The sequence below is a fragment of the Schistocerca nitens genome, chromosome 3, assembly GCF_023898315.1.
Source record: "Schistocerca nitens isolate TAMUIC-IGC-003100 chromosome 3, iqSchNite1.1, whole genome shotgun sequence".
In the NCBI taxonomy this organism is placed as follows: Eukaryota; Metazoa; Arthropoda; class Insecta; order Orthoptera; family Acrididae; genus Schistocerca; species Schistocerca nitens.
Genome location: NC_064616.1, coordinates 828,326,388 through 828,353,621, shown reverse-complemented (window position 1 = coordinate 828,353,621; position 27,234 = coordinate 828,326,388). Strand labels below are relative to the sequence as shown.

Here is a 27,234-nt window from a genome sequence, read left to right as displayed (position 1 = left end):
ATTTCTACTCAAATTCTTGGACCCATCCCACAATCTCTCCCCTGGCTCCTCCCTCAACACCGCAATGCCTCCACTCCACACCCATCTTCTACATGCTTCCCAAAATCTATAAACCCAACAGTTCTGGAAACTCCATTGTACCTGGCTACTATGCTCCCACTGAAAAAATCTTTGCTCTTGTTGGCCAACATCTCCAACCAATTGCCCGTAGTCTAGCCTATCACATCATAGATACACTCTTGAATGTACCAACCCCATTACCACGTGGATCCTTACTCACAATGCCTCCTCCCTATACACCAACATCTGACATACTCAAGGCCTGACTGCTAACGTACATTATGCCTTCCCACATCCTTATTACTCCAAATACACACCCTCATTCTTTATACTCATTACCAGTTATATTCTCACACACAACTACTTCTCCTTTGAGGGGAAGATATACCATATAAACAAATCTGTGACACAACCATGGGCACCTGCATGGCACCCTCCTATGCCAACCTTTTTACGGCCATCTAGAGAGAAATCTTTATAGCCTCCCAAAACTCAAATCCCTTGTTTGGTTCAGGTTCATTGATGATATCTTCTTGGATGTGGATCCAGGGCCAAGACACCCTGTCCTCATTCCTCCACAATCTCAACACCTTCTCTCCCATCCACTTCACCTGGTGTTCCTCAGCACAACATGCCACCTTCCTGGACATTGACCTCCACACTTCTGACAGCCTCATCCATACCTCTGTCCATATTAAGATTACTAACAAGCAACAGTACCTCCCTTTTGACAACTGTCACACTTTCTATATCAAAATATTGCTCCCATTTAGCCTGGGCACCTGTAGAAGGAGTATTTGCAGTGACGAGAATTTCCTTGTCACATACAACACCCCCTCCCCCCCCCCCTCCCACATCCCCAAGAGCCAGCTGCACCCTGGCCCTCCTCAACAATCCGCTGGGCAGATTCGAACCGAGCCCAGTGCACCTCTCTGTCCCAGAAGCAGGCACTTTAACATGCATCGCTATCCAGACAGGCATCACCCAATACCACCCTGGAACCACGTGGTTCACCAGGGCTTCAATTAACTATCATGATGCCCAGGAAGGAGACTCAGCCTACTCACGATCCTTCTCACCCTTCCAAAGTGGTATTCTGCCGTGCACCCAATGCAAACATCATCTTGGTCTGCCCCTATACCACCCAGGACATCCAAGTCTAGTTGTTTCACAGGCTATCCTAGCCCATCAGAGGCAAGGCCACCTGTGAAAGCAGCCATGTCACGTATCGGCTCTACTGCAATTCCTGCACAACATTTATGTGGGTATAGTCACCAACCAGCTGTCCATAGAAATGAATGGCCACCACCAAACTGTGGTGAACAGGGTTGACTATCAAATAGTGGAACATGATGCTCAGCATAATATGGTCCAGTCCAATGGCTGCTTCACAACCCGTGCCATCTAGATTCTTCCCTCCAGTGCCATGTTTCCTAAATTATGCAGATGAGAGTCATCCTTCTAACACATCCTTCACTCCTGGAATCCTCCTGGGTTCAATCTGCATTAAACCAATGTACCCATGCCCCCTATCCAAAACTCTCCCCTTCCTCTGTCCTGTCACTCCCTCACAATAATTCCTCCACGTCATAACTGTGCGCTGCAACAGCTTGCTGGCCCGTGTCCGTGAGCTGCATTCCTATTCTGTGCAACTGCTGCTTCTCCCTCCCACATTCCTATCCCCCACATTTGCCACCGCACTCCAAGCTGCCATTTGTCCCTTCCCAACCCCTCCTCCCAAATTCGCCTCTTTCTCCCTCTACCCATTGCACATGACAACAATTCACTACTGCTCACTACCAAACTGCAATCCCAGTATTGTTTACTTGCACAGTGTAGCTGCATACACTCATCCGAGAGCTGGCAAGTTTTCATTCATTTTTGTGCGTCTGTTGATGACTAAATGACTCTACCATTCAGTAAGCGGTCTCCTTCACTCCTAAATCATTCATGTTTTTATAGTTTGGAATTATTTATGTGGTCCTTTTCCCCAAAATGTGTGTTTCATCATTATTTGGATGTCCTACTACCTAATTAATCTTAGTTGCAGCTATTCAGGGAAAAAATGTTCATGGAGAAAAGTGATAGACAAACTGTACAGTTCTTTTTATTTGTGCTAGATACAAACACAGAAATACAATTATAATCATGACCAGTTTCGGACATACACTGGCCACCTTCAGAAACTGTAAGTCAAAACTAGTCACAATTAAAAGAATATTACTGTGATCGCCGAGCAGAAATAAAAACAATTGTACAATAGTACCAGATCTGTTAGCAGTCTGAGCTTCCCTTATCTCGGATTTACAAGTTACCTTCCTTGTCTCTTCTAAAATCCCACATTTTCAAATGTCACCTGTTTTAAACTACATCCTCCTCATCAGCACACTGGACAAAAAATTATTACTGAGATTGAGGATTTAATGAGTTATTTGAGATGCAGTGGCTCAGAGTTCATTAAATCAGGAATGTATGCATTCAGCCCTTTGAACACAACTACTGTCATCTTGGAAGAGATTAGTGTCCTGAGCAAACTCACCAAGAAGCTACAGAAGAAAGGGTAACACCTGGATGCTAATCATGTTGAAATAAACATTCTGGTTCATATTTGTGGTAACCCGAATGAGCAGGTCCATGTATTGGTCCAAATAGCACCCTCGAAACATCAGCAGGCTGAATTACACTCTCCACACACTGGGGTTAAACATCTCACGGGGTCATCAGTGCACTTTATGCCTCGTAACATTTGTAAAGAGGCAAAACTGCAACTTGCTGGACCACACAACACACCTACAATCAGTTACGGTGCGATTTCTGTGTTGTTTGGTCATTTAAGATGTGCAACAATACGTTCTTCTGTGAGCAATTGCCATTCACACGATACCTGACTCAAAATGTCCATATGTGCAGTTCCCTCCAAAGTGTTCATGTGGAATTCGGTCGAGGTGGACCTGCATTCACCAACAGCAGCCATTCTTATCAGGTTTAAAACTGATTCTCATCGACAAGAGGTGAAATGCAACTTCAGTCCCTATTGGTTAAGAAACACCAACAAATCTATTGATTTCATTCACAGTGTTGTCATGGGAATTTCCAAACATTACAGCTTATTTGTGTCATTCTGTTATGCCTCCATGTCAATCCATCTTAGTGCTCTGATTCCACAAAATGGACTGGCACATACGTGCCACTTATGTCAGTGGTGGAGGGTCATATGATGACTAGTACCAGTTCCATACCATCTACAGCACTCCGAAGCAACCAGTGTGGTTTTTTTTTTTAAAAGGAGGGGGGGGGGGGGACTAATATTTTGCCCAGTAAGTTTATCTCCATAAATGTTGAGACTACTTCATTTCACTTGAGGTTAAAAGTGGAAGTAGTGTTAGCAAAACAGATATTTTAGAGTTCAATGTGACAATAGCACTGATTACTTTTTTTAAGTGTGTTAAGGCCTGCTGGTGAAGGAATCTGAAATTAACTTACTCACTGTTTATTGCCACAAACTCAAATAACAGCTTGGTTTGCACATTGTGAGCTCCTTATCTTATGGAGAGTAGATTGCCAGAATAACATTTCCTAGTCTGAATACTTGAAAGCCCTGCATTCTGCAGGAACATTCACATACTGTGATTCTGGCTTCCACCAAGTGGATTCCCAAGATGTTGAAAACATGTCCTAGCTGGGACCGAATGGTATGGTAGTCACACATGCGAACACTTCACTAATTCTCCAACTGCATTAACACACATGGCCGAATTAATGGAAAATCGAGTAAACACTTTGAAGTTCTGTGCACTGCGATTACCAATAACAACAATCTTAAGTGTGCATATGTTGTCTTGGCATTACAGTAATATTTCAACACTGCAACATTGATAAATGTTGCTACACAAGCAAATCTGGATTTTTCCAATATAAATTGCTTTGCTGAAATTCACATAATACCCTAAAACCATAATTTTTCCGTTTGTTGCTGCATGACTATATAGTCTGAGTATTAGGAAATGAATTACACATAAAAGTCAAATGTTGTAGATACTTTATTTATAAAAAAAAAAAAAAAAACTTGCCTTTTCTAGCCATGACTCCAACAGAGTTGAGCAGTCCATCACTGAAAGAGCCAGCCACCTCACCATCCTTAATGAGCTCATTCCACAGCTGGGAGAGACCTTCGGGAGTAAATGCTTGTTGTAGGTCAGTTTTAAGCCACTTGTTATCCAAGCGGCCTTGTGTTCGAAATATAACATCCATCATCTCACTTGCTTGGAACCAAATCAGAAGGCAATATCTGTAAAATGTAGTTAATTATAAATCATACTACACATTAAATTTTAACAGGATATGAAGTTACACAGTATAACACAATCTGAATTCAGTATTTAATTTCAAATGAAACATTGGAGAACAGAACTCTGAAACCGCTATTCTTCATAGCCTCATTTGTATGGGGCCTATAACACTGACCAAGAACATCAAAATTCATATAACCCATTTAAATGCTCTTCATGTTACTGACATTACTACATGCATTACCTCAATTAATGTAAATATTTAGAGAAACTACACTTCAAGCCAAATGTAAATCTTAAAACATATTACAGTTTTAGCATGCAGATATATTTGTCACTTTTTGTCTGTTGCCTGTGGCTTTCATAATTAAAGGCTTATCAAGTACGTCACAACTTTAGAGATCATTCTGACTCATATAAGCCTTACTCAAAGTATCAAATTTCTTGTTTAAAAAGCTCATACAATAATGTAGCCTGATAGACAGAAACCGTGAGTTATGTGGGTTGTAGCATCGATGGGCCCTCACACAGACTTCATAAAACATGACACACTGCAGACACACTTGTGAACTAACCAAAGCCACAGAAATGCAGCACAGCACACAGCACATTGAATTAAGGACAGGACTGCAGGATTTTTACAGGGTGGCCATTCAGTGCAGCAAGCTGTTGTAGGACATAACATCACACCTAGAACAATATATGTCTGGTTCACAAGGTAATGAAAATTGGATGACTTGAGCAGACTGCATGCAATAATGTGCAGCATGTTTCAAAAGGGGAGGAAAATACTTAACTAGCAACAATCGCACATAGAAGGACCTGTATATAACAGCAGTGATCCTCCAAACTTTGACTCGAGTCCATGGGTTACAGCCCAATAAGTATGCCATGCTTTTTCTGTATTTTTATGTGACAAGAACTGGACCACTGCATGTTTACACACATCACAAAGCCCAGTTTGAACCACGCAGTGCCAACATCAGTGTGAAGTAGTAAGGTTTCTGTTTTGTGCTACATCATATTGAGAGTACTGTCAGTACTAATCAGTATCTCCATATTGCTGAAAGATCTCCATTAGATGTAATCCAGTTTCAGCAAGATGGACTGCTCATCCACACTTGTAAATATGTTATGGTTAAGATTTTTTGAGCAGCTGAGACTCAGCTCTTTAATCAATCTTAAAACATACCCCACTTCAAGTAACATATCAGCTAAGGTGCAGAAGTTCATGAGACATGAATACCTACTAACAGTACGCACTGACTGAGCCTGTAAACTCTGACTGACACACACTAGCACTGTATAGCATCTATTTTGGTAATTCTCATTACCTGATAGAGAAACTATGGTAGAGGCAGGCAACCATTCAGATTTGGAACAACTTTGAAATATAGAAAGGTCTTGATCGCACAATTCTTTATTAAGCGTTTCAAAATTTCATTATCAGACTGAAATCAAAATTTAATACAATGCTCACAAAAGTGAGCACATAGACTGAATGCAATATAAATCTCATCTCGTGTAGGCATATTTGACAGTGCCGTTGTCTATTTGAATAGTTTGGCACTGGTTCTATTCAAATAGACAATGACACTGTCAATATGCCTACATGAGATAAGATTTGTATTGTATTCAGTCTATGTGCTCACTTTCATGAGCTCTGTACTAAAGTTTGATTTTAATCCTCACCCTGATGATGAAATTTTGAAACGCATAACACTTAAGGGGAGTAAATGTTGTGAAATTGGTCAAAAAGTGACATTTTCCGATCTCATCTCTTAATAACATTTGATCTCTCCTGAATAATTTGATGCATCATTTGTTGATTAATTCCACTTGGAAGTGTAGTTTTTACTATTTCAAAGTTAATAGTGCAATGGTAAGAAAATCCAGTCATTCTGCACTGACTTCCTTAAGTATCTCTATCTATGGAACTATTCTATCTAGAAGGCTGTGGTTTCCACCTATTTATTCCTTGAATTCATGTTAATGTTCGTGTTAAGAGGTAAAGGAAGATTTAAAGACAAAAACATTGATGAACTCCAGTAATATAATGGAATGGCAATAAGAAACAGTACACATGACCTACAAGGGATGAAAAGAGCAGTTTAGGCCACATTTTTCTACAAATTATCCACAGGTGATACACGTATACCTGGTCTTTGCCTACCTGGTGTTGATTCATGGTGGAAATACCGCAAAGCTCAGGCGGTGGGTACAGAGGAATAATTTAGGCACAAAAATAGCATACCACTTGCAGTGATGGAAGCTATTAAATCCGAGAGTTAGCTCATCCTGACCTCCTTTCCAAATTTCTCCATGGTCGAACACAAAACCCAAATGAGTCTTTCAATAATGTCATTTGGACCTGCATACCAAAAAATGTCTTTGTAGGAATGAAAACTCTATGCCTGTGTGTTTGTGACACTGTGATAATGTTTAATTATGGTTATAAGGGAAGAATTAGGGTACTAGAACAACTCTGTATCACTACATGAGCCAACACACTGCAAGGCTTCCAGTGAATGGATCGACTTAGGATTATGAAAGCCCAGTGTGCAACAGAGGAACACACAAACACACCACATCCATATCAAACACCTTCCTTTTGGAGACAGGAATCAAATGAAAGTAGACCTTCAGTCTCAAGTCAGAGCAGAGTTCAGCAGCAGCAGCAGCTTCTTGTTTGTACAGATTGTATACAGTGTTTAGTTTAGTGGCAATCTTACGTGCTTCTGTGTAAAACTGAACAGTAACTGTTTATTTAGCTGTTCTAGTAGTGCTACTTATTTTGTTGTAAGAGTTTGTGTATTTTTCAATCACTGTGTTGAATGAGTTTAACTTCTTGGGTTAATGTTACAGTACCTGTGGTAGACACAGAAATTGATTAAAGATGGATAGGGACTGTGCCCATTGTGTACAGACGCAGCAGAAATTGGGCACTGTCCTTAAACAGATGTAAGCTTTGGTGGTCATGGTTGAAAGGCCTCATGCTTCTGTCCTGAGGTGCAGTGGTGTCAGGGTACCTACTACAACTGCTTTGGCACCTCTGAAGTCTACAGCATCATCTGAGATCTCTGATGCTGTTGCTCGTGTCAATTCCCACCTTTTGATTGGTCAACACTTACCTGACAGTGATTGGTGAACAGTGGTGGGGTCGTGAATATCTGGGTGGAAGGCAAGAGTGATTACCAGTCACAAACCTTAAAAACAGGTTTGAGGTACTGCCTACTGCTGAAAGTACATCTGAACCAGCATGACACAACCTCGCCTGTTGGGCCTGTGGCCAATCTTTCTGAGAGGTATGGATATGCACAGAGGGTGGGATTGCTTGTTACTGGGAGCTCCAATGTTAGGAAGGTGATGGAGCCTCTCAGGGATATATCGACCAGTATCCACTCTGTGTGCTTGCCTCTCAGGGATATATTGGACTGTATCCACTCTGTATGCTTGCTGCAAATCCCATACGAGATGTGGAAGAGGTTCTGCCAGCAGAAAATGAGTATTATGGGTGCACCCAGCTGCCACTCATGTCTCATGTAGGCACAAATGGTACCTGCCTCCTGAGTTCAAAGCCCATCCTTGGTTGTTACAGGCAGCTGGCAGATTTGGTGAAGACAGTTAGCCTCGACTGGGGTGTGGAAGGAAAGCTATCGTTTTGAAGCACCGTTCTCAGAACTGATCATGGTCCTCTAGTTCAAAGTCAAGTGGAAGGTTTAAACCAGAGGCTCAGACGATTCTGTAGCAATCTTGCACGTCGATTTCTTGACCTTTGCTATTGGGTGGAGAATTGCAGGACCCTCCCGCCCCCTTGTTAGATCAGGCATGCACTATGCACAGGAAGTGGCAACTAGGGTAGCAGAGTAAACATGGCATGCACATGCTGGTTTTCAAAAAATAGAGAAACCTCTCCACATGCCAGACAAGGTGTGTCCAACTCAAGAAAGGGTAGCATTCTTTGTAGCAGTTTGTTAATATAGTATTATTTAACTGCAGGAGCATCTATAGAAAGGTCCTGGAACTAGCCTCACTTATAAATGATCACAATGCCCTAATAGTACTTGGCACAGAAAGCTAGCTGAAACCAGATGTCAACAGCAATGAAATACTAAATTCTGATCGGAATGTACTTTGCAAAGATAAATTGAATGCTGGAGGTAGAGGTGTGTTTATAAGCATAAAAAGTACAATAGTATCTAGTGAGATTAGCAGAGATTCGGAGCGTGAAATAATTTCGGTGAAAACAAGCATTAAATGTGGGTCAAACATAGTCTTCAGATGCTTTTATAGACTCCCTACCTCAGCAGTAGATATGGTGGAACATTTGCGGGAAACTTGGAGAATATTTTGAGTAAATTTACTGGTTGTGTTACAGTTTTAGATGGATATTTTAACTTGCCAGCTATAGACTGTGGGACTCAAGTCAGTAGGGCAGTTAGAAGGGACAGAGAATCATGTGAAACTGTTTTCAATGCCTTATCTGAAAATTACTTGGAGCAGTTAGTCACAGAACTCACTCGTGACGGTAACAACATAGAGATCTGTTGGTGGCAAACAGACCCAAACCTTTCAACTCAGTTAGCGCAGAACAGGGAATCAGTGATCATTAGGCTGTTACAGCATGACTGAATACAGCTGTAAATAGGAATACAAAGAAAGGTAGGAAGCAATTTCTGCTTAACAAGAGTGATAAGACACATTTTTCAGGTTACCTGAGCAGTTAGCATGAAATTTTCATCCCCACTCAAACAATGTTGAGTATCAAAGAACAAAGGTCAAGAGCATTGTACAATACACTTTAAATACTTACATGCCAAGTAAAGTTGTGGGGATAGAAAAGACCCACCACAGTCCGACAGCCATGTCAGGTAACTGCTATGAAAGCAGAGAGAGCTTCACACAAATTTAGGCAAAGCCAAAGCCTCACATACAAACAAAAATTAAATCAAGCCAAAATAAGCATAAAGAGACACATGCGTGAAGTGTTCAACAAATTCCAAAGTAAAATTCTGTTAACTGTTGGACAGAAAATCCTAAAAAGTTTCAGTCTCATGTTAGATTAGTAAACAGACCACAGCCATCTGTCCAGATACACTCTGACCATAATGGCATTGAAACAGAGGACAACACAGAACAAGCTGAAATACTAATTGTGTTTTTCCAAAACTGTTTCACAAAGGAAGTCTGCATAGTAGTACCACATTTAAATCATTGCATGAATAACAAAAGAGCATCTGAAATCACTCAACAGAGGGATGGCCACTGGATCTGACAGGATACCAATACAGTTCTACACAGAGTATGCAAAAGAACTTCCCCTCTTCTAGCAGCAGTGGGCCATAGCTCTCTCGTGGAACAAAGGGTTCCTGATGATTGGAAAAAAAGCACAGATCATTCCTGTTTACAAGAAGGGTTGTTGAACAAACACAAAAGACTATAGGCCTATATCTCTGATATCCGTCAGTGGTAGAATTTTAGAACATGTTTTATGCTTGCATATTATGACATTTCTAGAGACCAAAACCTCCACTGTAGAAATCAACATGGGCTCCAACAACAATGATCGTGTGGGACCTAACTTGCCCTGTTCGTCCATGAGACCCAGAAAGCAGTTGATACATGCGCACAGATAGATACCATGTTCCTCAACTTCCAGAAGGCATTCAATACAGCCCCACATTGCTGCCTAATGAACAAAATATGGAATGTCTGACCAATTGTGTGACTGCACTGAAGAGCTTCTACCAAACAGAAGACAGCATGTTATTCTGAATGGAAAGAAGTCTTCGGATGTAAAAGTTACTTCAGATGTACCCCATGGGTATGTTATAGGTCTGTTACTTTTCATAATACATATGAATGACATTGTAGACAATACTGGAAGATCTCTGAGGCTTTTCACAGAGGATGCTGTTGTATACAGAGAAGTTGCAATGCTTGACAATGGTAGCAAAATTCAGGAACACCTGCAAAGGATCAACACTTGGTGCATGGGTGGCAACTGACCCTTAACATAAATGTAGTGTACTGAGTATAAGTAGACACAAAGACCCATTACTGGATGATAACACAATTGCAGTACCATCACCGGAAGCATTTACTTCCATAAAAAATCTAGGAGTATGCGTACGGAACTATTTAAATTGTAACAACCACATGAAACTAATCACAAGAAAGGCAGATGCCAGACTGAGATTCGTTGGAAGAATCCTTGGGAAATATAGTCCAGCAACAAAGCAGGTAGCTTGCAAAACCCATATCCAACCAGTACTCAAATACTGCTGATCAGTTTGGGATCCATTCCACACAGGATTGATAGAGGAAATAGGTATGATCCAAAGAAGAGCAGCATGGTCTGTTACATGTTCATTTAGTATGCATGAATGCATCATGGAGATGATCAACCAATTCCAATGCTAGTGGCAAACACTGCAAGGGAGGCAGTTTGCCGTTTACTGTTAAAATTGTGAGACTGTACATTCCTAGAAGAGGAACAAATATATTGCTTCCTCCTATGTACATCTCACGAAAAGCCCATGAAGATAAAATTAGATAGATTTGAGCCCACACAGAGGCTTACCAGCTAATTGTTTTTCCCACGAACTATTTGCGATTGGAGCAGGAAAGAGAAGAAGTGACTGTGGTACACAAAGTACTATCATCACACACCACAAAGTGGCATGTGAAGTGTAGATGTAGATTGGAATGGCCTGAAGTATCTGATGACATGAACCCAACACGACACATGGGACCAGTTGAAATTTACAGTGTGTCATTGCAGGACACCCCCTCTTCCTGCACCTCCTCTTACACATACTGTGTGAGACCTCAGGAAGGCCCTCACTGAACATTGGGAATATCTCAGCCACCTAGTCGACAGCATTCCAAGCAGGATCTAAGCAGATTATAATGCACATGGTGGAACAACACCGAACTGAATGTAATCCAGCAGATTTTGATTTCGCAGACGTGCACACTCAAACAGTCCACATTTATTTCAGTTTATTTTATGTGACAACAAAGTTACATTTTTCTTTTCACAAGGGTTATTCTTTCATTCTCTGCTCCCCTTGAATCTAAGCTCAGACACCTTTATTTTCAAGTGAGGAATCTACCCATCAAAAACTTTAATGTACATATATAAGGTGCTTCTACATCCATCAATACAGTTTACACTCATGGAACCTGTTTAATCCAACTACTGCTAAGGAAACAACTTTTAAGTTTCCTTTAATTTACATCTATGGTCACAAACTTTTTGTTAACAGAATATCGGTTTCGGTCTATAATGACCACCACCAGATCTGCTTTATACAAACAAAGTCAGTGCTACTGACAACATGACTCGGGCATATATATACTTGAGGATGCTTGTGCTGATTCTGCATTTAACATTTGACGATGCCACTATGGCCGCAGTACATTAGGACTTTGTTTTTATAAAACAGATCTGATGATGGTCATTATAGGCCAAAACAGGTAATCTGTTAACAAAAAGTTTGTGAGCATAGACGTAAATTAGAGGAAACTTATTGTATATACGGGTCATTGTTTTATTCGTGACAGTGTCGCAGCTTGTGAAACAACTTTTTTAACTTCAAGAAAAGTTGCAGATAATCAGCACTTAGCAGACTATTTAGAGTCACTGATCACTGGCGTATTAAGGGCAGCTAAGAATATTTTGCAAGTACTATCTAACAACAGTATATTGAGAAAATAACAAAACAATCAACTGAAAATAACAGCTGTCATCCATGATCATTACAATAAACAGTTGATAATGCAAAGTCCTGGGCAGAATAAAAACGGTTACAACTTGCTGTCTAATTGAGAAATTACACAGACGATAGAACACAAACAAGACCTAGAGAGAGAGAGAGAGAGAGAGAGAGAGAGAGAGAGAGAGAGAGAGAGAGAGAGAGAGAGAGAGAGAGAGACCACTTCTTACAAAATTTGTCTTGTTTTTAACTTTCTTATAAAATCTCTCATTTTATGGTTTTTCTCTGTCAGAAAGCTGAGTTCCATCAAACACATATCCCCCACACCAATACACTTCCATCAACACTCTACCCTTTAAAAAAATAAAAAATAAAAAAATAAAAATAAAAAAGAAATACTCGTCCAGGTGACCTATCTTTCTAATGGCATCTTAATCAAATAAAAAGTTGAGTATTCCTTGTGTGTAGATAGCATAAATTTATATCTTGCAAGTGCCATGTAATTATACATGTGAATGCTTGTAACTGATGCATCAGTCATACAGTTTAAAATGTTAATCAATACATTTTTCGGTCATTAAAAGACGGAGCCAAAGAACATAATTACAAAATTAGTAAAAATTTACTCCAAAGATGATTTACCTGTTAAAGTCAGTAATTATTAACAGAAGTTCAAAAATGTGCAAATGGTGCACAGGGTAGGAGACCAATTAAATGACCATAATTCTTCTAATTTTTCGTTCATTTCTGGATGTGGTGCAAACCTGTGACATACAAACAGTTGGAGGAAAAAATAAGATATCGCAAATATGACACCACCAATTCATTTGAACAGATAGAAAGTATAGAGCAGAGGAAAAAATTTAATTATTCCACAGTGCAATCTACACTGCTGTCCAAAATTAAAGCAACAAACAGAAACTTTGCAGGGTTGCATTTATTTTGCCACAAAATAGTATATAACAGGTGATAGTAAAGTAGAAACAATGCAAAGAATACAGAATGTAATCAACTGCAACACGTATAATGGTAGACAAAAATGTTCTTCATTGTTTTCCAACTTAACGGATTTGCACACATATTCTGACAACTGATTAATGTGCTCAGTATGGGTTATGACCACCTCTGGCACCAATACAGCCCTGACGACGCCGAGATATGCTGTGAATGATGTCATCAATCTCATGTTGAGGCAGTAATGCCCATTCTTCCTGCAGAGCTACTCACAAGTATTGGAGAGTGATTGGTGGATACTGACGTGATGCAACCCGTCTCCCTGGTGCATCCCACACATGTTCTATGGGATTCAAACTGGGAAAGCAAGCAGGCCATGCCATGCGTGCAATATCTCCCATTTCCAAGAAAACATCAACCACCCATGCTCTATGAGGTCAAGCGTTATTGTCCATCAATACAAAGTCTGGGCCCACAGTACCTTGCAACAACTGCACAATGGATCCCAAGATCTCCTCATGGTGTCTGACATCTAGTACACCTTGCTGATTCACCCGTACAATTTCATAAAGAAGTGTTTGAGTGGTCAAGTGTTCCACATGCCCTCCAAATGCGAACTTGTCTAGAATCACTCTCCAGACCACATCGGGACTCATCTGTGAAAAGAACATTGGCCCACCATTCGACCAGCCAGGTGGCACATCAACAGTTCCACTCTACAGACATTCCCTTGTGTGAAGACATGCCAGAGGTAAACAGACAGCAGGTCTTTGACAATAAAGGCCACTCTGTTGAAGCCTTCTGTACACCGATTGCCTCGATACGACACATGCAGTGGATGTTGCAAGGTCAGATGCCAGTTGCAGCACAGTACTAAGGTGTTACCATTGTGCCCTTAGAGCCAAATAATGGTCCACTCTTTCTGATGTCACACATGGTCGGCCTTGTCCTGGTCTCTGGAATACAGTTTCAGTCTCTGTAAATTGTCACCTCATCCGAGAAAGAACAGAATGATTCACATTAAGCCATCAGGCCATATCAGTTTGCTAATCTCCATCTTTCATTATTTCTATGGCCCTCCACAGCAGAAAGTCTGTAGGTGTCTTCTTTGCGCCATATTGCACCGTCTGTGACTGTGCACACAGTGATTGTGGATGTGGGACTATCCTGCACACACTGTCACACTTGATAGGTGCCCTGAAGTTATTGCTGGTGTGGTTGCTCTTTGATCAGAATGCCATCTTCTGTGCAGAACATGATCTTAATGACATCAGTTGACTGTTTGTATGACTGTATCGTGAATTAGACACGGGACACGGAAGTAGCAGTTTGTTGCTATAATTTTGGATACCAGTGTGTATACATCATCTGGACAAAACTTGCACAATATTACAAACTGAAATACTCTGTGTAATAACTTGTAAGAAACCAAGATAACAAAATGATGAACTCTTCATGGTTAAATATCTTACGTACGGATACCATTAAATTTAATATGTAAACACAAAGGAAAGAATCAGCTAGCAGGTCAATTATAACAGGAAAATAACAACTGTTATCCATGATTATTACAATAAACTGTTGGTGATAAAAATTACAATGTACACCAGAAATTAAGGAACAAAACTAAAGGCAACTAAAATATCAGTTTTGGTAGGCATGCTCTTTGCGTACGTGCGTGTGGATTATAAATAATTTACTATGGAAAGAGTTTTGTCATTTGGATTTATAGTTACAACTGATCTAACAAATGTGCGGTTATGTAGTCTCAATGATATAACAAACAAATTATTCTACAACCAAAGTCTTCCAGCAGTTAATCTCATTAATACTGTCAATTTTGCAGCCATTTGTTCTCTGTTGCTACTTGAATAATGCTATATCATATGATTAAAAAAATCCATCTTTTGCAACTGAATTCTTTATTTGTGTCTACCAAATATGTTTCGCCATTATTCTCATTAATGATGCACTGTACTGAATTTAAAACCTAGTTGTGGTCATTACTATTACCCTTTACAGAAAATGTTTCTTTCCAACCCAAATTCAATATGGTGTGGCTTAATAGTAGCACTGGGTGAGCTATTTAAACTTCATCCACACTAACCATGAAAGAATTAATCAAAACTACACTTGCTGAGTTTTACTAATGTAGTTTAAAGTTTAAAACAACAGTTATTACCAACTAAATTAGATACACCTACCTACTAGTATATAGCAATCCTTCTGCCCTGATGACAAAAAAAAAACACACACACACACACACACACACACACACACACACCACACACACACACACACACACACACACACAGAGAGAGAGAGAGAGAGAGTAGGTTCCCAGGTAATTCACTGGTGAGAGACAATGACAGTCATGTCAGAGGCCTCTTTCCAGCCCACACAAAACATCCACATGAGAATAACCCGACCACCCACCTGAATGTTGCCCTCTTCACAAGTGCGATGCATTGCCTCACAGTGTTCTCAATGTACTCGTACCCCATCCCCAGGACGTACTAATGTGTATCACATTTCTCATGAGTCCAGGTGATGTTTTGCCACGCTGTGAGCATCCAGTAGTAATGTTCCTATGCTAATGGTAATTTTATGCCCTGTGCAATGTGGTAAACAAATGTCCACATGTGAAGCTCAAACTTAACACCTGAGGTCATCCATCAGTCCCCTAGACTTAGAACTACTTAAACCTAACTAACCTAAGGACATCACACACATCGATGCTCCAGGCAGGATTTCAACCTGGGACCGTAGCAGCAGTGCGGTTCCAGACTAAGCATCTAGAACCGCTCGGCCACAGCGGCTGGCCACATGTGAAGCGGCAGGTTTTGTACCCCATGGCAAATTGTTAGTTCTGGCTGCTATAGTGGTTAACACGTTGTCTGCCATCACATTCATGAGTGAATTATTGCACTATGGTTCATCTGTCTGTTGTTAAAATTCATGATAAGTGATAGTGACGATTGTCATGAATACATTGATGACCAAATGACTGGTGTCATCAACGTTCCCCAAAGCAAGATACTCACAGAACACACTTGATCTGATGGAATGTGAAACAGCCATGGCCTACACAACCTTGGAGATAAAGTGTCTCATTCTTCCAACACTCATGGTCTGACCTCAATGTCAATCACGCACTCGAATGTCACATCAACACAATATGCATATAACACTTCAGAGAGCTCAGTTTGCCACAGCAACAGAAGTGTTCTCTCTGGAACTAGTTATATTGGTCATGAGTGAATATTAATAGACCTAACTGCCGCTATGAAAGACTTAATTGCAATGCAATTTGTCTGACTGGGGCCCCTGGGATATAAAGTGCAGTCGAATGCTCTATCATGCCTAGTGAAGAGAGAGCGGAAGGCTACAGATTTCACACATCAGCAGCACATTTACAGTTGAACAACAGTGCATCGCTAGAGATTTTTTGGGACTCTACTTCATAATACTAAGATCTAACTAGTTACATAGCATGGTAAGCAAGCACATTATAAACTCTCAGTCAGGTAACACTTTAACAATTACAGTGGTCACCCCTGCCAACTTATTAAGGACAATTTTGTTTCACAATTAGCTACACATGATGAGGAGGTCATACAGTTTTAATCATCACTTCAAAAATTAATTAATTAATTACATAAAAAATAAAGTCATGTAATTAACTTTTTGTTACTGTGATACAATGGGTATGGGCTGTGATATTTAGTTTCAGCTTCTCTAGCAACTCGCTTCAGTACTGAGGCATGGGGATTTCAATGTGTACCAGCACTGAAGACATAAGTGCAAACAACCAAACAAAATTCATTGTGTAAGTCTATTTTTCTACATCTGCATCTAGATACCATATGGTGCATTGCAGAGGGTACCCTGCACAACTACTACTCATTTCCTTTCCTGTTCCACTCACCGACAAAGCAAGGGAAAAATGACTATCTATATGCCTCCATATGAGCCCTAATTTCTCATATCTTATCTTCGTGGTCCTCGTGCAGAATGTATGTACAATTGTTCTGCAGTCAGCTTCAAATGCCAGTTCTCTGAACTTTCTCAACAGTGTTCTTCAAAATGAGTGTCTTCTTCCTTCCAGGGATTCCCACTTCAGCTCCCGAAGCTTACCTGTAGCACTTGCACACTAATCGAACCTATCAGTAACAAATTCAGTAGCTCACCTCTGAACTGCTTCAATGTCTTCTTTTAATCTGACCTGGTGCAGATCCCAAACACTCATATAGTACTCCAGAATAGTAGCATTAGCACCCTACATGTGGTCTACTTTATAGATGAACTATACTTTCCTAAAATTCTCCCAATAAACCAAAGTTAATCATCTGCCTTCCCTATCACAATCTTCACATGCTTGTTCCATTTCATATCGCTTCGCAACATTATGCCCAGATATTTAAATGACGTGACACTGTCTAGCAGGACACTATTGATGCTGTATCGTAAGAGCCAGCTACCATTCATCACACCAACTTTCTCACTGTTTTAATTAAAACTTTATAACTACCATCCACACCTAAATTCCTTTTATTCTTTCTGCAGATACAGGGTGATTCACGAAGATATGCAAATATTTTAATATGTTATTCTAAAAGTAAAACTAAAGGAAAAAGTTCATATAAACATAGGTCCGCAAATGTTTAGTTATGAAATTACAGCTAATAAAGATTTTACCTGAAATTTAGCAAACTTGGTTAGTATGAAGCCATCGTAAAACTGTACGAGGTTAAAGCAAAGCACGATTTTCATTTATTTTGTTGTTATTGATCTTGTGAATCTAATAAAACATGTCCCAGATGTGTATCTGTAGTAGTTTTCCACAACATCCAGAGAAGCAAAGACGTAATTTCATAAAATTTTTAATTCATTAACTGTTTGGTCCAATTTGTTTTTTAAATTCCAGACAATTGCACAAAATTTTCAACAGAATTTTTAGGGAATTTAATTTTGGGAAAATGACGGTAATAATGTTAACAAAAACTGTATGTATTAATTGAAGACAAAGTCTGTAAATGAATCCGCAATCTATTTTCACAAGTCCGTCTTGATCACACAGATTTCTTATAATTTATTACCGGTTTCGGCACACTGCCATCCTCAGATGATTAAAATATTCTGGTATGTACATACCATGTACTCACATGTTTAACTTGATGATTTACATCAGAATATTTTAATCATCTGAGGATGGCAGTGTGCCGAAACCGGTATTAAATTATAAGAAATCTGTGTGATCAAGACGGACTTGTGAAACCGTATGAATGTGTCAGATAATCTGCTTTTATTAATACCATAGCACAAGTGGATTCATATTAAACAAAAAACAAAGCTCAGCGTTAAGGAAGTTGTACAGTGTACATACAATTTCACAATACATTCACAATAAATGTTCAAAAATGTCTCCACTGAGTTCAATGCATTTAGCTGCACATGTATGAACAGATTTTGTTGCTCATTTCAGTTCCACAGGGTTGTTCTTAATTTTGTCTATTGCATTCATAATGCGAAGAAGTAATGCCTCACATGTACTAACTTTGTCCTCATAAAATATGTCTTTCACCCAGCCCCATACACAAAAATCCATTCATGTAAAATCGGGCAATCTGGGTGGCCACAGAAGAGTAGCACTATGACCAATCCATTTCTGAGGAAAATGTTCCTTTAAATGTGTAGTAACAGTGTTGGTGAAATTTGGAGGCGCACCATCAGGTTGAAAATACATTTGCAATCACGTAGCAAGCAGAACATCTTGGAGAAAGCGGGGCATTTCTTCTTGAAGGAATTGTAAGTAAATCTCGCCAGTTAGATGCCCAATAAAGTGTGTGTTGCTTAAACAATACCAAACGTTTATGCTAAATCGCTGTTGGAAATTGCGTTGCACTGTTGCATGTGGGTTTGCTTCAGACCATACATGCTCGTTATGTAAACTGTTTATACCATCTTGAGTAAACTGCGCCGTATCAGTAAATAAAATGTATTTATGTAATCACCGATTCGTGTTTAACCAGTTGCACAACTCCAAGTGAAGGGCAGGATCTCCCAGATGTAAATGATGCACTTTTTGTTTATGGTAAGGATACACATTATTTTGTACTTTGTTACATTGTGAAATGCCTATTTGTTGAGAGATACATCATGTACTGGTAAGCGGGCTCGCTTCAAGTATTGGGTGTTTGTACTAATTATGAATGCTAGGCAGAGAACCTGTCTCTCATAACATTCGAAATACACTGCTAATGGTTCGTGCATTCGGAATACTCGGAGTTGGTAACGTAAATGATATTCGTTAACTGCAGCCGTAGCATTACCATCACATTAGCCATAAAGAAACACCATATCAGCGTATTCCTCTGTCGTAAATTTGAAAAGCATCCCTATTTCATAAATAATCTACAAATTACAACAGTTACTATGTGGTTTCACTTAAATACACTGTTGTTATTATGTTCTTTCACTGAACAATACAGAAAACTAACTTGTTTCAAGGTTATGAAATGACTGAAACAACTCACTAATGGTTGCCAACAATGACATAAGCATTTCTACATTCTTAATGGAAAGTAAACGAATTTACTTGTATAATAATATTTGCTTCTCTCATTGTTCTGGAAAACTATTGCAGGTACACGTCTGGGACATACTTTATTACATTCACCAGACCAGTAACAACAAAATAAATGGAAATGGTGCTTTACTTTAACCTTCATATTAGCGAAGTTGCTAAATTTCAACAGAAATCTTTTATCAACCATAACTCCGTAACTAAACATTTGCAGACCTATGTTTATATTAACTTTTTTCTTTAGTTTTACTCGTAAAATAACATATTAAATATTTGCATATCTTTGTGAATCAACCTGTGTATGTAATTGTGCGAACTGCTGTTTTTAGACTCTTGCCTAGAATATAGTGCATTTTTCATTACAATATTTATGGAGGGTCTTATGAGCCTAATCATGAAACCAATTGCTTATCCACATATGGTTGAATTGTTAATTGTGAAAACTATCATTCACTTTTCTTATATCTATTTAGGTTGGTTGAAATTTTTTCCATAGCTAAAACTCTACAAACACAAGCAATAAAGAGTATTACATATTCAACCAATTGTGAATGTATGTACTGCTTCAAAACTTAACTGCTTCAATTATCTGTCATTTCTGGAAATTACTTTGTTCATTAACCACCTTTGTACCTGAGATTGATAATGCACAGCTATGTAGCAGCACTCAACTTGAAGGCTGCCGATTTTAATTCTGGCGGTGGAAGAAATGTTCATTGCTAATATTTAGCAGAAAAGGGAAGGAGAGGTTATTGATCACCAGATTTTGCACCAATGCACTGTGTTAATCCACAAACCCCTCCACAGTAGCTCATGGAGTAAGTGCATGTGACACTGTGGGTGATGATCCATCCATCCATCAGATGGGGACATTAAGAACGCTACTCCCCGTGGCATGGTTCTGGCACTGGATTTCACCCTCTTCCTTCCTTCATCCAGACGCTGTAGAAGCATTCATCAGTCATCCATATGGCAAGAAACACTTTTGACAGTTCAGACCAGAAGAAGACAATGACAACCACCACCACTAGGAGCATGCCAAGGATAGCAATTAGGGGTTCATGCATCTGCCACCAATGCTCATTGCCTGACTATGGCACTGACTATGATTTTGTTTATTAATTTATGCTGACTATACAGGCACTATTACAAACTGCTATCGTTCAATATAACAGCAGTAACTCACTTATGTGCAATCCTATTTACAGCAATTATTGAACTAGAGCGCGGGGGAAAAGGGGTGGAGACAGAGTGACCAAAATATGGTTCAAAAGATATTCATGAGATGTATGATGTTCTTGGCCCACAGCTATCCTCCTCTACTTCCCTCCAGTCCAATTGAGTTTTCTGGCTTCTGTCTGATTCAGGGAACAGAACCCATGGTTTCACTATCTGATAATCAGGTAGTCATTCTTCAGTTAGCTATCAATCTTATCACACACTATGTCTTTCTATCTCTCAAAACCTATTAACAGTGCCTTGTCACACAGCATACTTCAATAACAATTGTATAACATACAACCACCATTTCAATACATATTATTATGAAAATCTACAACAGCTGACGAATTACTGACAACACAGCAAGGTTATTGTCAGCCTCTACTATAATGCCCTAATGCCATTTAGGATCAACTCCATTTGTACATAAAAACAACATACATGCACAATTGCCAACTTAATCATTTCAGCTCATTTTTAGATTTGACTTTAGAGGAACGCACAGTGTACACACTATTCTGTAAAACTGCCCTTTGCTTCTGAACTCAAAATAAAATACACAGAACCACATTCTCTTCCAGCAATAATATAACAATAAAGCATTACAAAAGCATCCGATTCCAACCGTCTACTTTGACCCATGACATCATCGATATGGGGTAAATGGCTACTTCCAGCATATACAAAATGACAACAATGACGTCACTACATACACATGGCAACAAACATGGACAAAAATAAAAATGATACAATAACATCTCACTCCAAAACAAAATGGAACTATCAGGACATTCGCAGAAAATTGGGAAAAATTTGTAAATTTGTGATAAGATCTTATGGGACCAAACTGCAGAGTAATCAGTCCCTAACCTTACACGCTACTTAATCTAACTTACGCTAAGGACAACACACACACCCATGCCCAATGGAGGACTCGAACACCCGACAGGGGCAGCCGTGCGGGCTGTGACAACACATTTCAGACCACGCATCTACCCCGTGTGGCAAAGAATTGGAGTTTAGGATGGGGGCAAGCTACACCAAAAACATCGCAACATCTCAAAACAAATAACGTAAAAAAACTAAATTACAACATTTCACCACACCATTAAACCACAGGTATCAGACATTTCCCTTGAGCTATACGTTCACTACATCAATTAAATTAAAACGCAACTGACGTACCATACGGTGCGTGCCAACAATGCTACACACACGTCACTGGGCCGAGCCGCCGGAACTCTCGCCAGTTTCATAAACAATATTTTAGGTGTCATACCCAACATATGCAGCAATAACACCGAACATCTGCAGAAACTGTGTGTCAGACATCATATCATCATCCACTTCAGAATGTAATGATACACTTTTGAAATCACTGTCATATTCACAGCTAACAAAAATGCAACCAAAAAATTAGACTTCTTTCCGCACAACACACACCAAACTAATCAGACCTAACAAAAACGCCAGGCACATAAGAAAAAGCTTAATACCTCACTGAAAACACTTCCACAACCCACGTTACCACACCAACTACCTAAACTCAAAACCACATTAGCACGATGACAATCAAAGCTCAAAATGTTACATGTTAAACTCAGCATGTCCTCATCCATCACCAGAGGGCACGATCAAGTGCAACAACACACCACCTACAAACATAATGAACTCAAAAACTCTGCGCTGCAGTGGCGTCACACATCACAACACCATTATGTCACGGGTCAAAGCAGACGGTTGGAATTGGACACTTCTGTTGATTCAAAAATAATGTATTATATTCAGTGATTAAAAAAAAAAAATAAATAAAAATAAAAAACACCTTTCTGTATGCAGTCCCAATGTGGTAATGAATGAGTTTCTTCTTCCTTTTTATCTTATTATTCCATTAAAAGTGTATTTGCACTGTTGCAAAGATATTTCTTCATACCATATTTACATGTTCTTGTAATTAAACAAGTCATAGCAGCTATGTCTAACCTGGTTGCAGTGAATCTGAAGCACCACAACTAGTGGGACCACAAGCACTTTGTGTATGACTGGCATAAAGAATGTAATAAACACAAAATATTAGGTTATTACAAGTTGGGGATGTATTTTAAATAAATACACAAGGAAAACACAGACAATAAGAGACATTAAGTAAAAATTTAGGTCTGTAGTATACTAACTATTTATTTTTTCAGCCTGTGTGCACACTTAAAGAGTAAGCATTTACTAGGTTTAAACATAATTTGGCAACAAAACAATTTTATTTTTATCCTACACTTATTCAATGACAGTAATGCCTTTATGCATTATGTCATTATACTGACAAACAAGCCATATCCACCAGAATGTACTTATGTTGACGTGGTCATTAATTTAAGCCAAAGTAAAGACTGTTATTAAACAGTAAGACATTCCTTCAGGAGACTGATGAACTTGAAATTACCTCTTTTTACTGGGGTACACATCTTCATTAATAATGCTTTCTTCGATTGTGTGGTTTCTTGAAGTCATGTCTGGAGTCATCTTCAAATAATAATTTAAGTCATTTTCATATCCTTTCCTTCACATGACATACTATCTATAGCACACTCAGATGTACAAAAAGTGATACAATAACTCATAATATTGTGGAAAGCAAAATACGGATTTATTGAAGTATGAGTTAACTGTATATAAAACAATATCTGTTTTATAATGACACCCTCATAAATAATGTGTATCTTGATGTACAACTCTAATTACTTCCCTCAGTCTACACTCTCCCAGTATTAATTTTCAGTGCAAGGTCTGCAATCTCTCTTTCATCAACAAATGTTTAAAGTCAAGTGGTTCAGTAGCAAGAGTAGCTCACACATTAATATGCTTTTGCTCATTCCAGACTGCCATTCAAATAGTTATGGTATAAAGAGTTAATGTTGCCAGTACTCAACCAGTCAAGAGAAGAGATGTAAGGGGAAAATACCATACTGGGCATGGTGGAGGGTACCTTGTACCAATAGTAATTCCCTTTCCTGTTCCACTCACTAACGAAGCAAGGGAAAATGACTGCCTATATGCCTCTGTAAAAGCCCTAATTTCTCTCATCTTGTCTTCACAGTCCTTATGCAGAATGCACATTGGTGGCAGAAGAATTGTTCTAGTGTTGCAAATAACTGTTCTCTAAACTTTCTCAACAGCGCTTTTGGTAAAGAACATCTATACGTAGTCGTCTTTATGGATGACCTACACACAACCTGTAATTTTCCCAATACACCATAGTTGACCATTTGTCTTCCCTACCACTGACCTCATGTGCTTGTTCCATTTCACATCGCTTTGCACTGTCACACCTATACATGTGTCAAGAATACCATTAATACTCTATTCAAACATTACAGGCTGTTTCCCTACTCGTCTCCAAATAGAAATTCTACGTAGCCCTGTATTGCCCTACAGCCACTCAATAACACTTTCCCATACGCTACAGCACAATGTCATCCACAGTCACAGTCATAGATTATTGCTCACCCTATTTGTCACATTTTTATTATATGGAGTACAAGAACAGCTCTGTAACTCTTCCGTGGGGGCTCTCCTGATGATGCCCTTGTACTTTTTTTTATATAAAAGCCTCATATCATGCCTCCTTTCGCTTGACTGATCATATTATATTTGCATATTACTGTCATTCTCCCCATAAAAAACTGTCTTTAATTTTCAAAGTTCAGGACAAGGTTGACACTGAATCTACATACTCATCTTGGAAATTACACTTAATATGCCTTAGACTCTAAGGAACTAAGCCCCCAAAACACTATTAGCAACTCTTGAAGGTAATAATATTTCAGTGTTATAAGCTCCGTTAGGGTTCACGGCCCTGTGATGTAGGTCATTAAGGCAGCATAGATCCTTGATTTCCACAAGGGGTGAAAACACTAACGATTCTAAACAAAAACTACGAGAACCTAACTATCTGGACAAAAACCTGAACCTTCCACATATGCTTGTAGTGTATTAGGAATGCACCTTATTGTCCAGGTTTCTTCCCAGACTGGTACCAACTAAGCTGCTACAATATAGAAAACAAAGATAATACTGTCAATGGGAATGTATTAAGAAAAAAAAAGAAAAAAAAATTAAACTGAGATTTTACCAAGATGCACTGATGTATTCAAACATAGAGAGAGAGAGGTCCGTGTTTAAACAGAACTTAAAAACTTACACCCTTCACAGAATACATGTTTAAACACAATAAATGTGGGCTGTGCACAAAGAAAAACACTAGAATCAAAGTTTGTGTCATGCACATGCAAATTTGCTATTCGTGCCATATCCAAATAAACAAAGTACTTCTGCGTTATGTCTGACAGTCTCAAAAATGAGAACATAAGGGCAAAGGACACAATTTTACAGTAATACATAAACTTGAAAACAACAAGTCCATGAAAGATATCACCAGAAAAACCTACGTGAGACGAAGATAAGCTGAGAACATTTCCGCATTGTGCAGGGGAAGACATTGTCTAGGAATGTTGTTAACCCATTTACGATAAGGATACAATGAAAAATTAATCTGATAAAATGAGCTGTCCAATAGTTTCCTTTCTCCAGCAATGGCATCACTAGCATTGACAAATTGCACAATGAATAATGAGATGGGAAAAGCACACAGTGTCTTCTTGTAAAAGAATTTTGCAGAAACTTAGTAAATGTTCATCCTAATACAATTTCTCTACACACTAGTAAAATACTTGCAACATCTATGTTTCAAGTTACTTAATATATTCTGTAGGTAGCCTTTACAAGACTAACTCTACATCGCAGTCTTCTCAGTAACAAAAAAAAAAGATCACTGCCATAGATGTCCATTAAATAATTAGTTCCCCACAATGCAGCCTACAACATGTAAGGTAGATAACAGGAAACATGTAGAATCACAAAACAATTGTATAAGTCCTTTATTGCTCAACTCATTCCAAGGAGCACTTCAAACTGTTCAATAAACAGAGCAAATACTCTGTTACAAGTTTTCCTCTACTTCTCAAGATAAGAACTCTGAACATACATAGTGATAAAAAAAATATTGTCGAGTCCATTCCAAACTTTAATGCTTAAAGTTAAGAGTTAGAACACGACGACACAGTGTGATCACTGGAGCGTATACAACTGCAGAATGAGTTACATCCCATGTAAATGCAATCATAACACCACCATAGAGTCAGTCTCATTATCATAATCACATGAACAAATATTGATTGGCTCCATCACTTTATTTCTCAGTGAAATACAAGTGTCAACAAAAACTACATAACTCGGAAATGTGGGGGTAGTAACAACAAATGCCTTCATTATACAGTACATTTAACAATGAACAAAATTGTAAAATTAGTAATATATACAAAAAACAAATTTTCCAGACCCTCTGAAGTAATATTAAAACAGCAATGAAAACCAAATAATACTGCGCCTAGTAAATATGAAGCTGCAAATGAACAAGTGCTCTATGCCTAAAAATCTAACAACTTGAAATACACATGCATTCAGTTCGATAATGTACAAGAAATATTGCACAGATTGCAACTACAACGGGCCATAAAACAATGTCAACTGCATCTGTCCAAAATGGCACGGAAAATCAAGTACATTAAAACCAAAAAGAGTATATATATATAAGCAAATCACAGAAGCTTCAGTGACGCACATTAGTAACACAAAGAACTAAAACCTAAGCATAAAATAATGTGGAAACGAAGTGTTAATGATGCTGGAGGAGCACAATAACGATCGAGAAATTAAGGTCGAGAAGCTATTAACAGATACAGTAAAGTGAATGAAATAACACACTATTTAACAATGTTGACTTCCTTTTTTTTTTTTCTTTTTATGCGCAAAATTTAGCTAGCGTAGCAAAACAAACAACGCGAGGAACTATTTAAAATTCCGAATCAGCTTATGTTTACCTATTATTAATGAACTCTATCATTGGTACAATGACAGATCATCTGATCGGAACAACACATTTCTAATATTTGCGTGGGACAACTAAAACATATGAACAACTACATTATCCACAACTCTACGCACCACTGTCAAACTAACATGTTTATGCTAACCAAAGATTATTTCTACCGGCAACACGATAACTGAACCAAAGGGTATAGCACTCTCGTACATAAAATATACGCCAGATCAATTGGTTTTTACATTGTTACAAGAAAAAGTTTGTTACTCATAAAGTGTGAAAAGTGCATCTTGCATGAGCTTTAAGTGACTGAAATGGACTGTACGAAGGCACTAATAGTACACGCACAACTAACTGCAATACGTGCTTATATGTTACTGGATCAGTTCAGGCTTCTAAAATAATCCAAAGGCATAATGAAACTTTATTGAATCACAATTTGAAACAGTAGGACCACAGTACTGAAAC

At 38.8% G+C, this 27,234-nt stretch overlaps 1 protein-coding gene across 1 annotated transcript in view; it reads right to left on the bottom strand.

Moving 5' to 3' along the window:
- LOC126248847 (E3 ubiquitin-protein ligase HERC2) overlaps nt 1–26,861 on the bottom strand; it is an 851,297-nt gene extending 824,436 nt beyond the window's left edge. The window contains exons 1-3 of the mRNA XM_049950269.1: nt 26,765–26,861; nt 12,713–12,834; nt 4,131–4,348 (exon numbers count right to left, since the gene is read on the bottom strand). Of these exons, the coding sequence (XP_049806226.1) occupies nt 4,131–4,314 (184 nt within the window). The 5' untranslated portion in view covers nt 4,315–4,348; nt 12,713–12,834; nt 26,765–26,861. The remainder of the gene's footprint in view (nt 1–4,130; nt 4,349–12,712; nt 12,835–26,764) is intronic.
- Between the last annotated feature and the right edge of the window lie 373 nt (nt 26,862–27,234).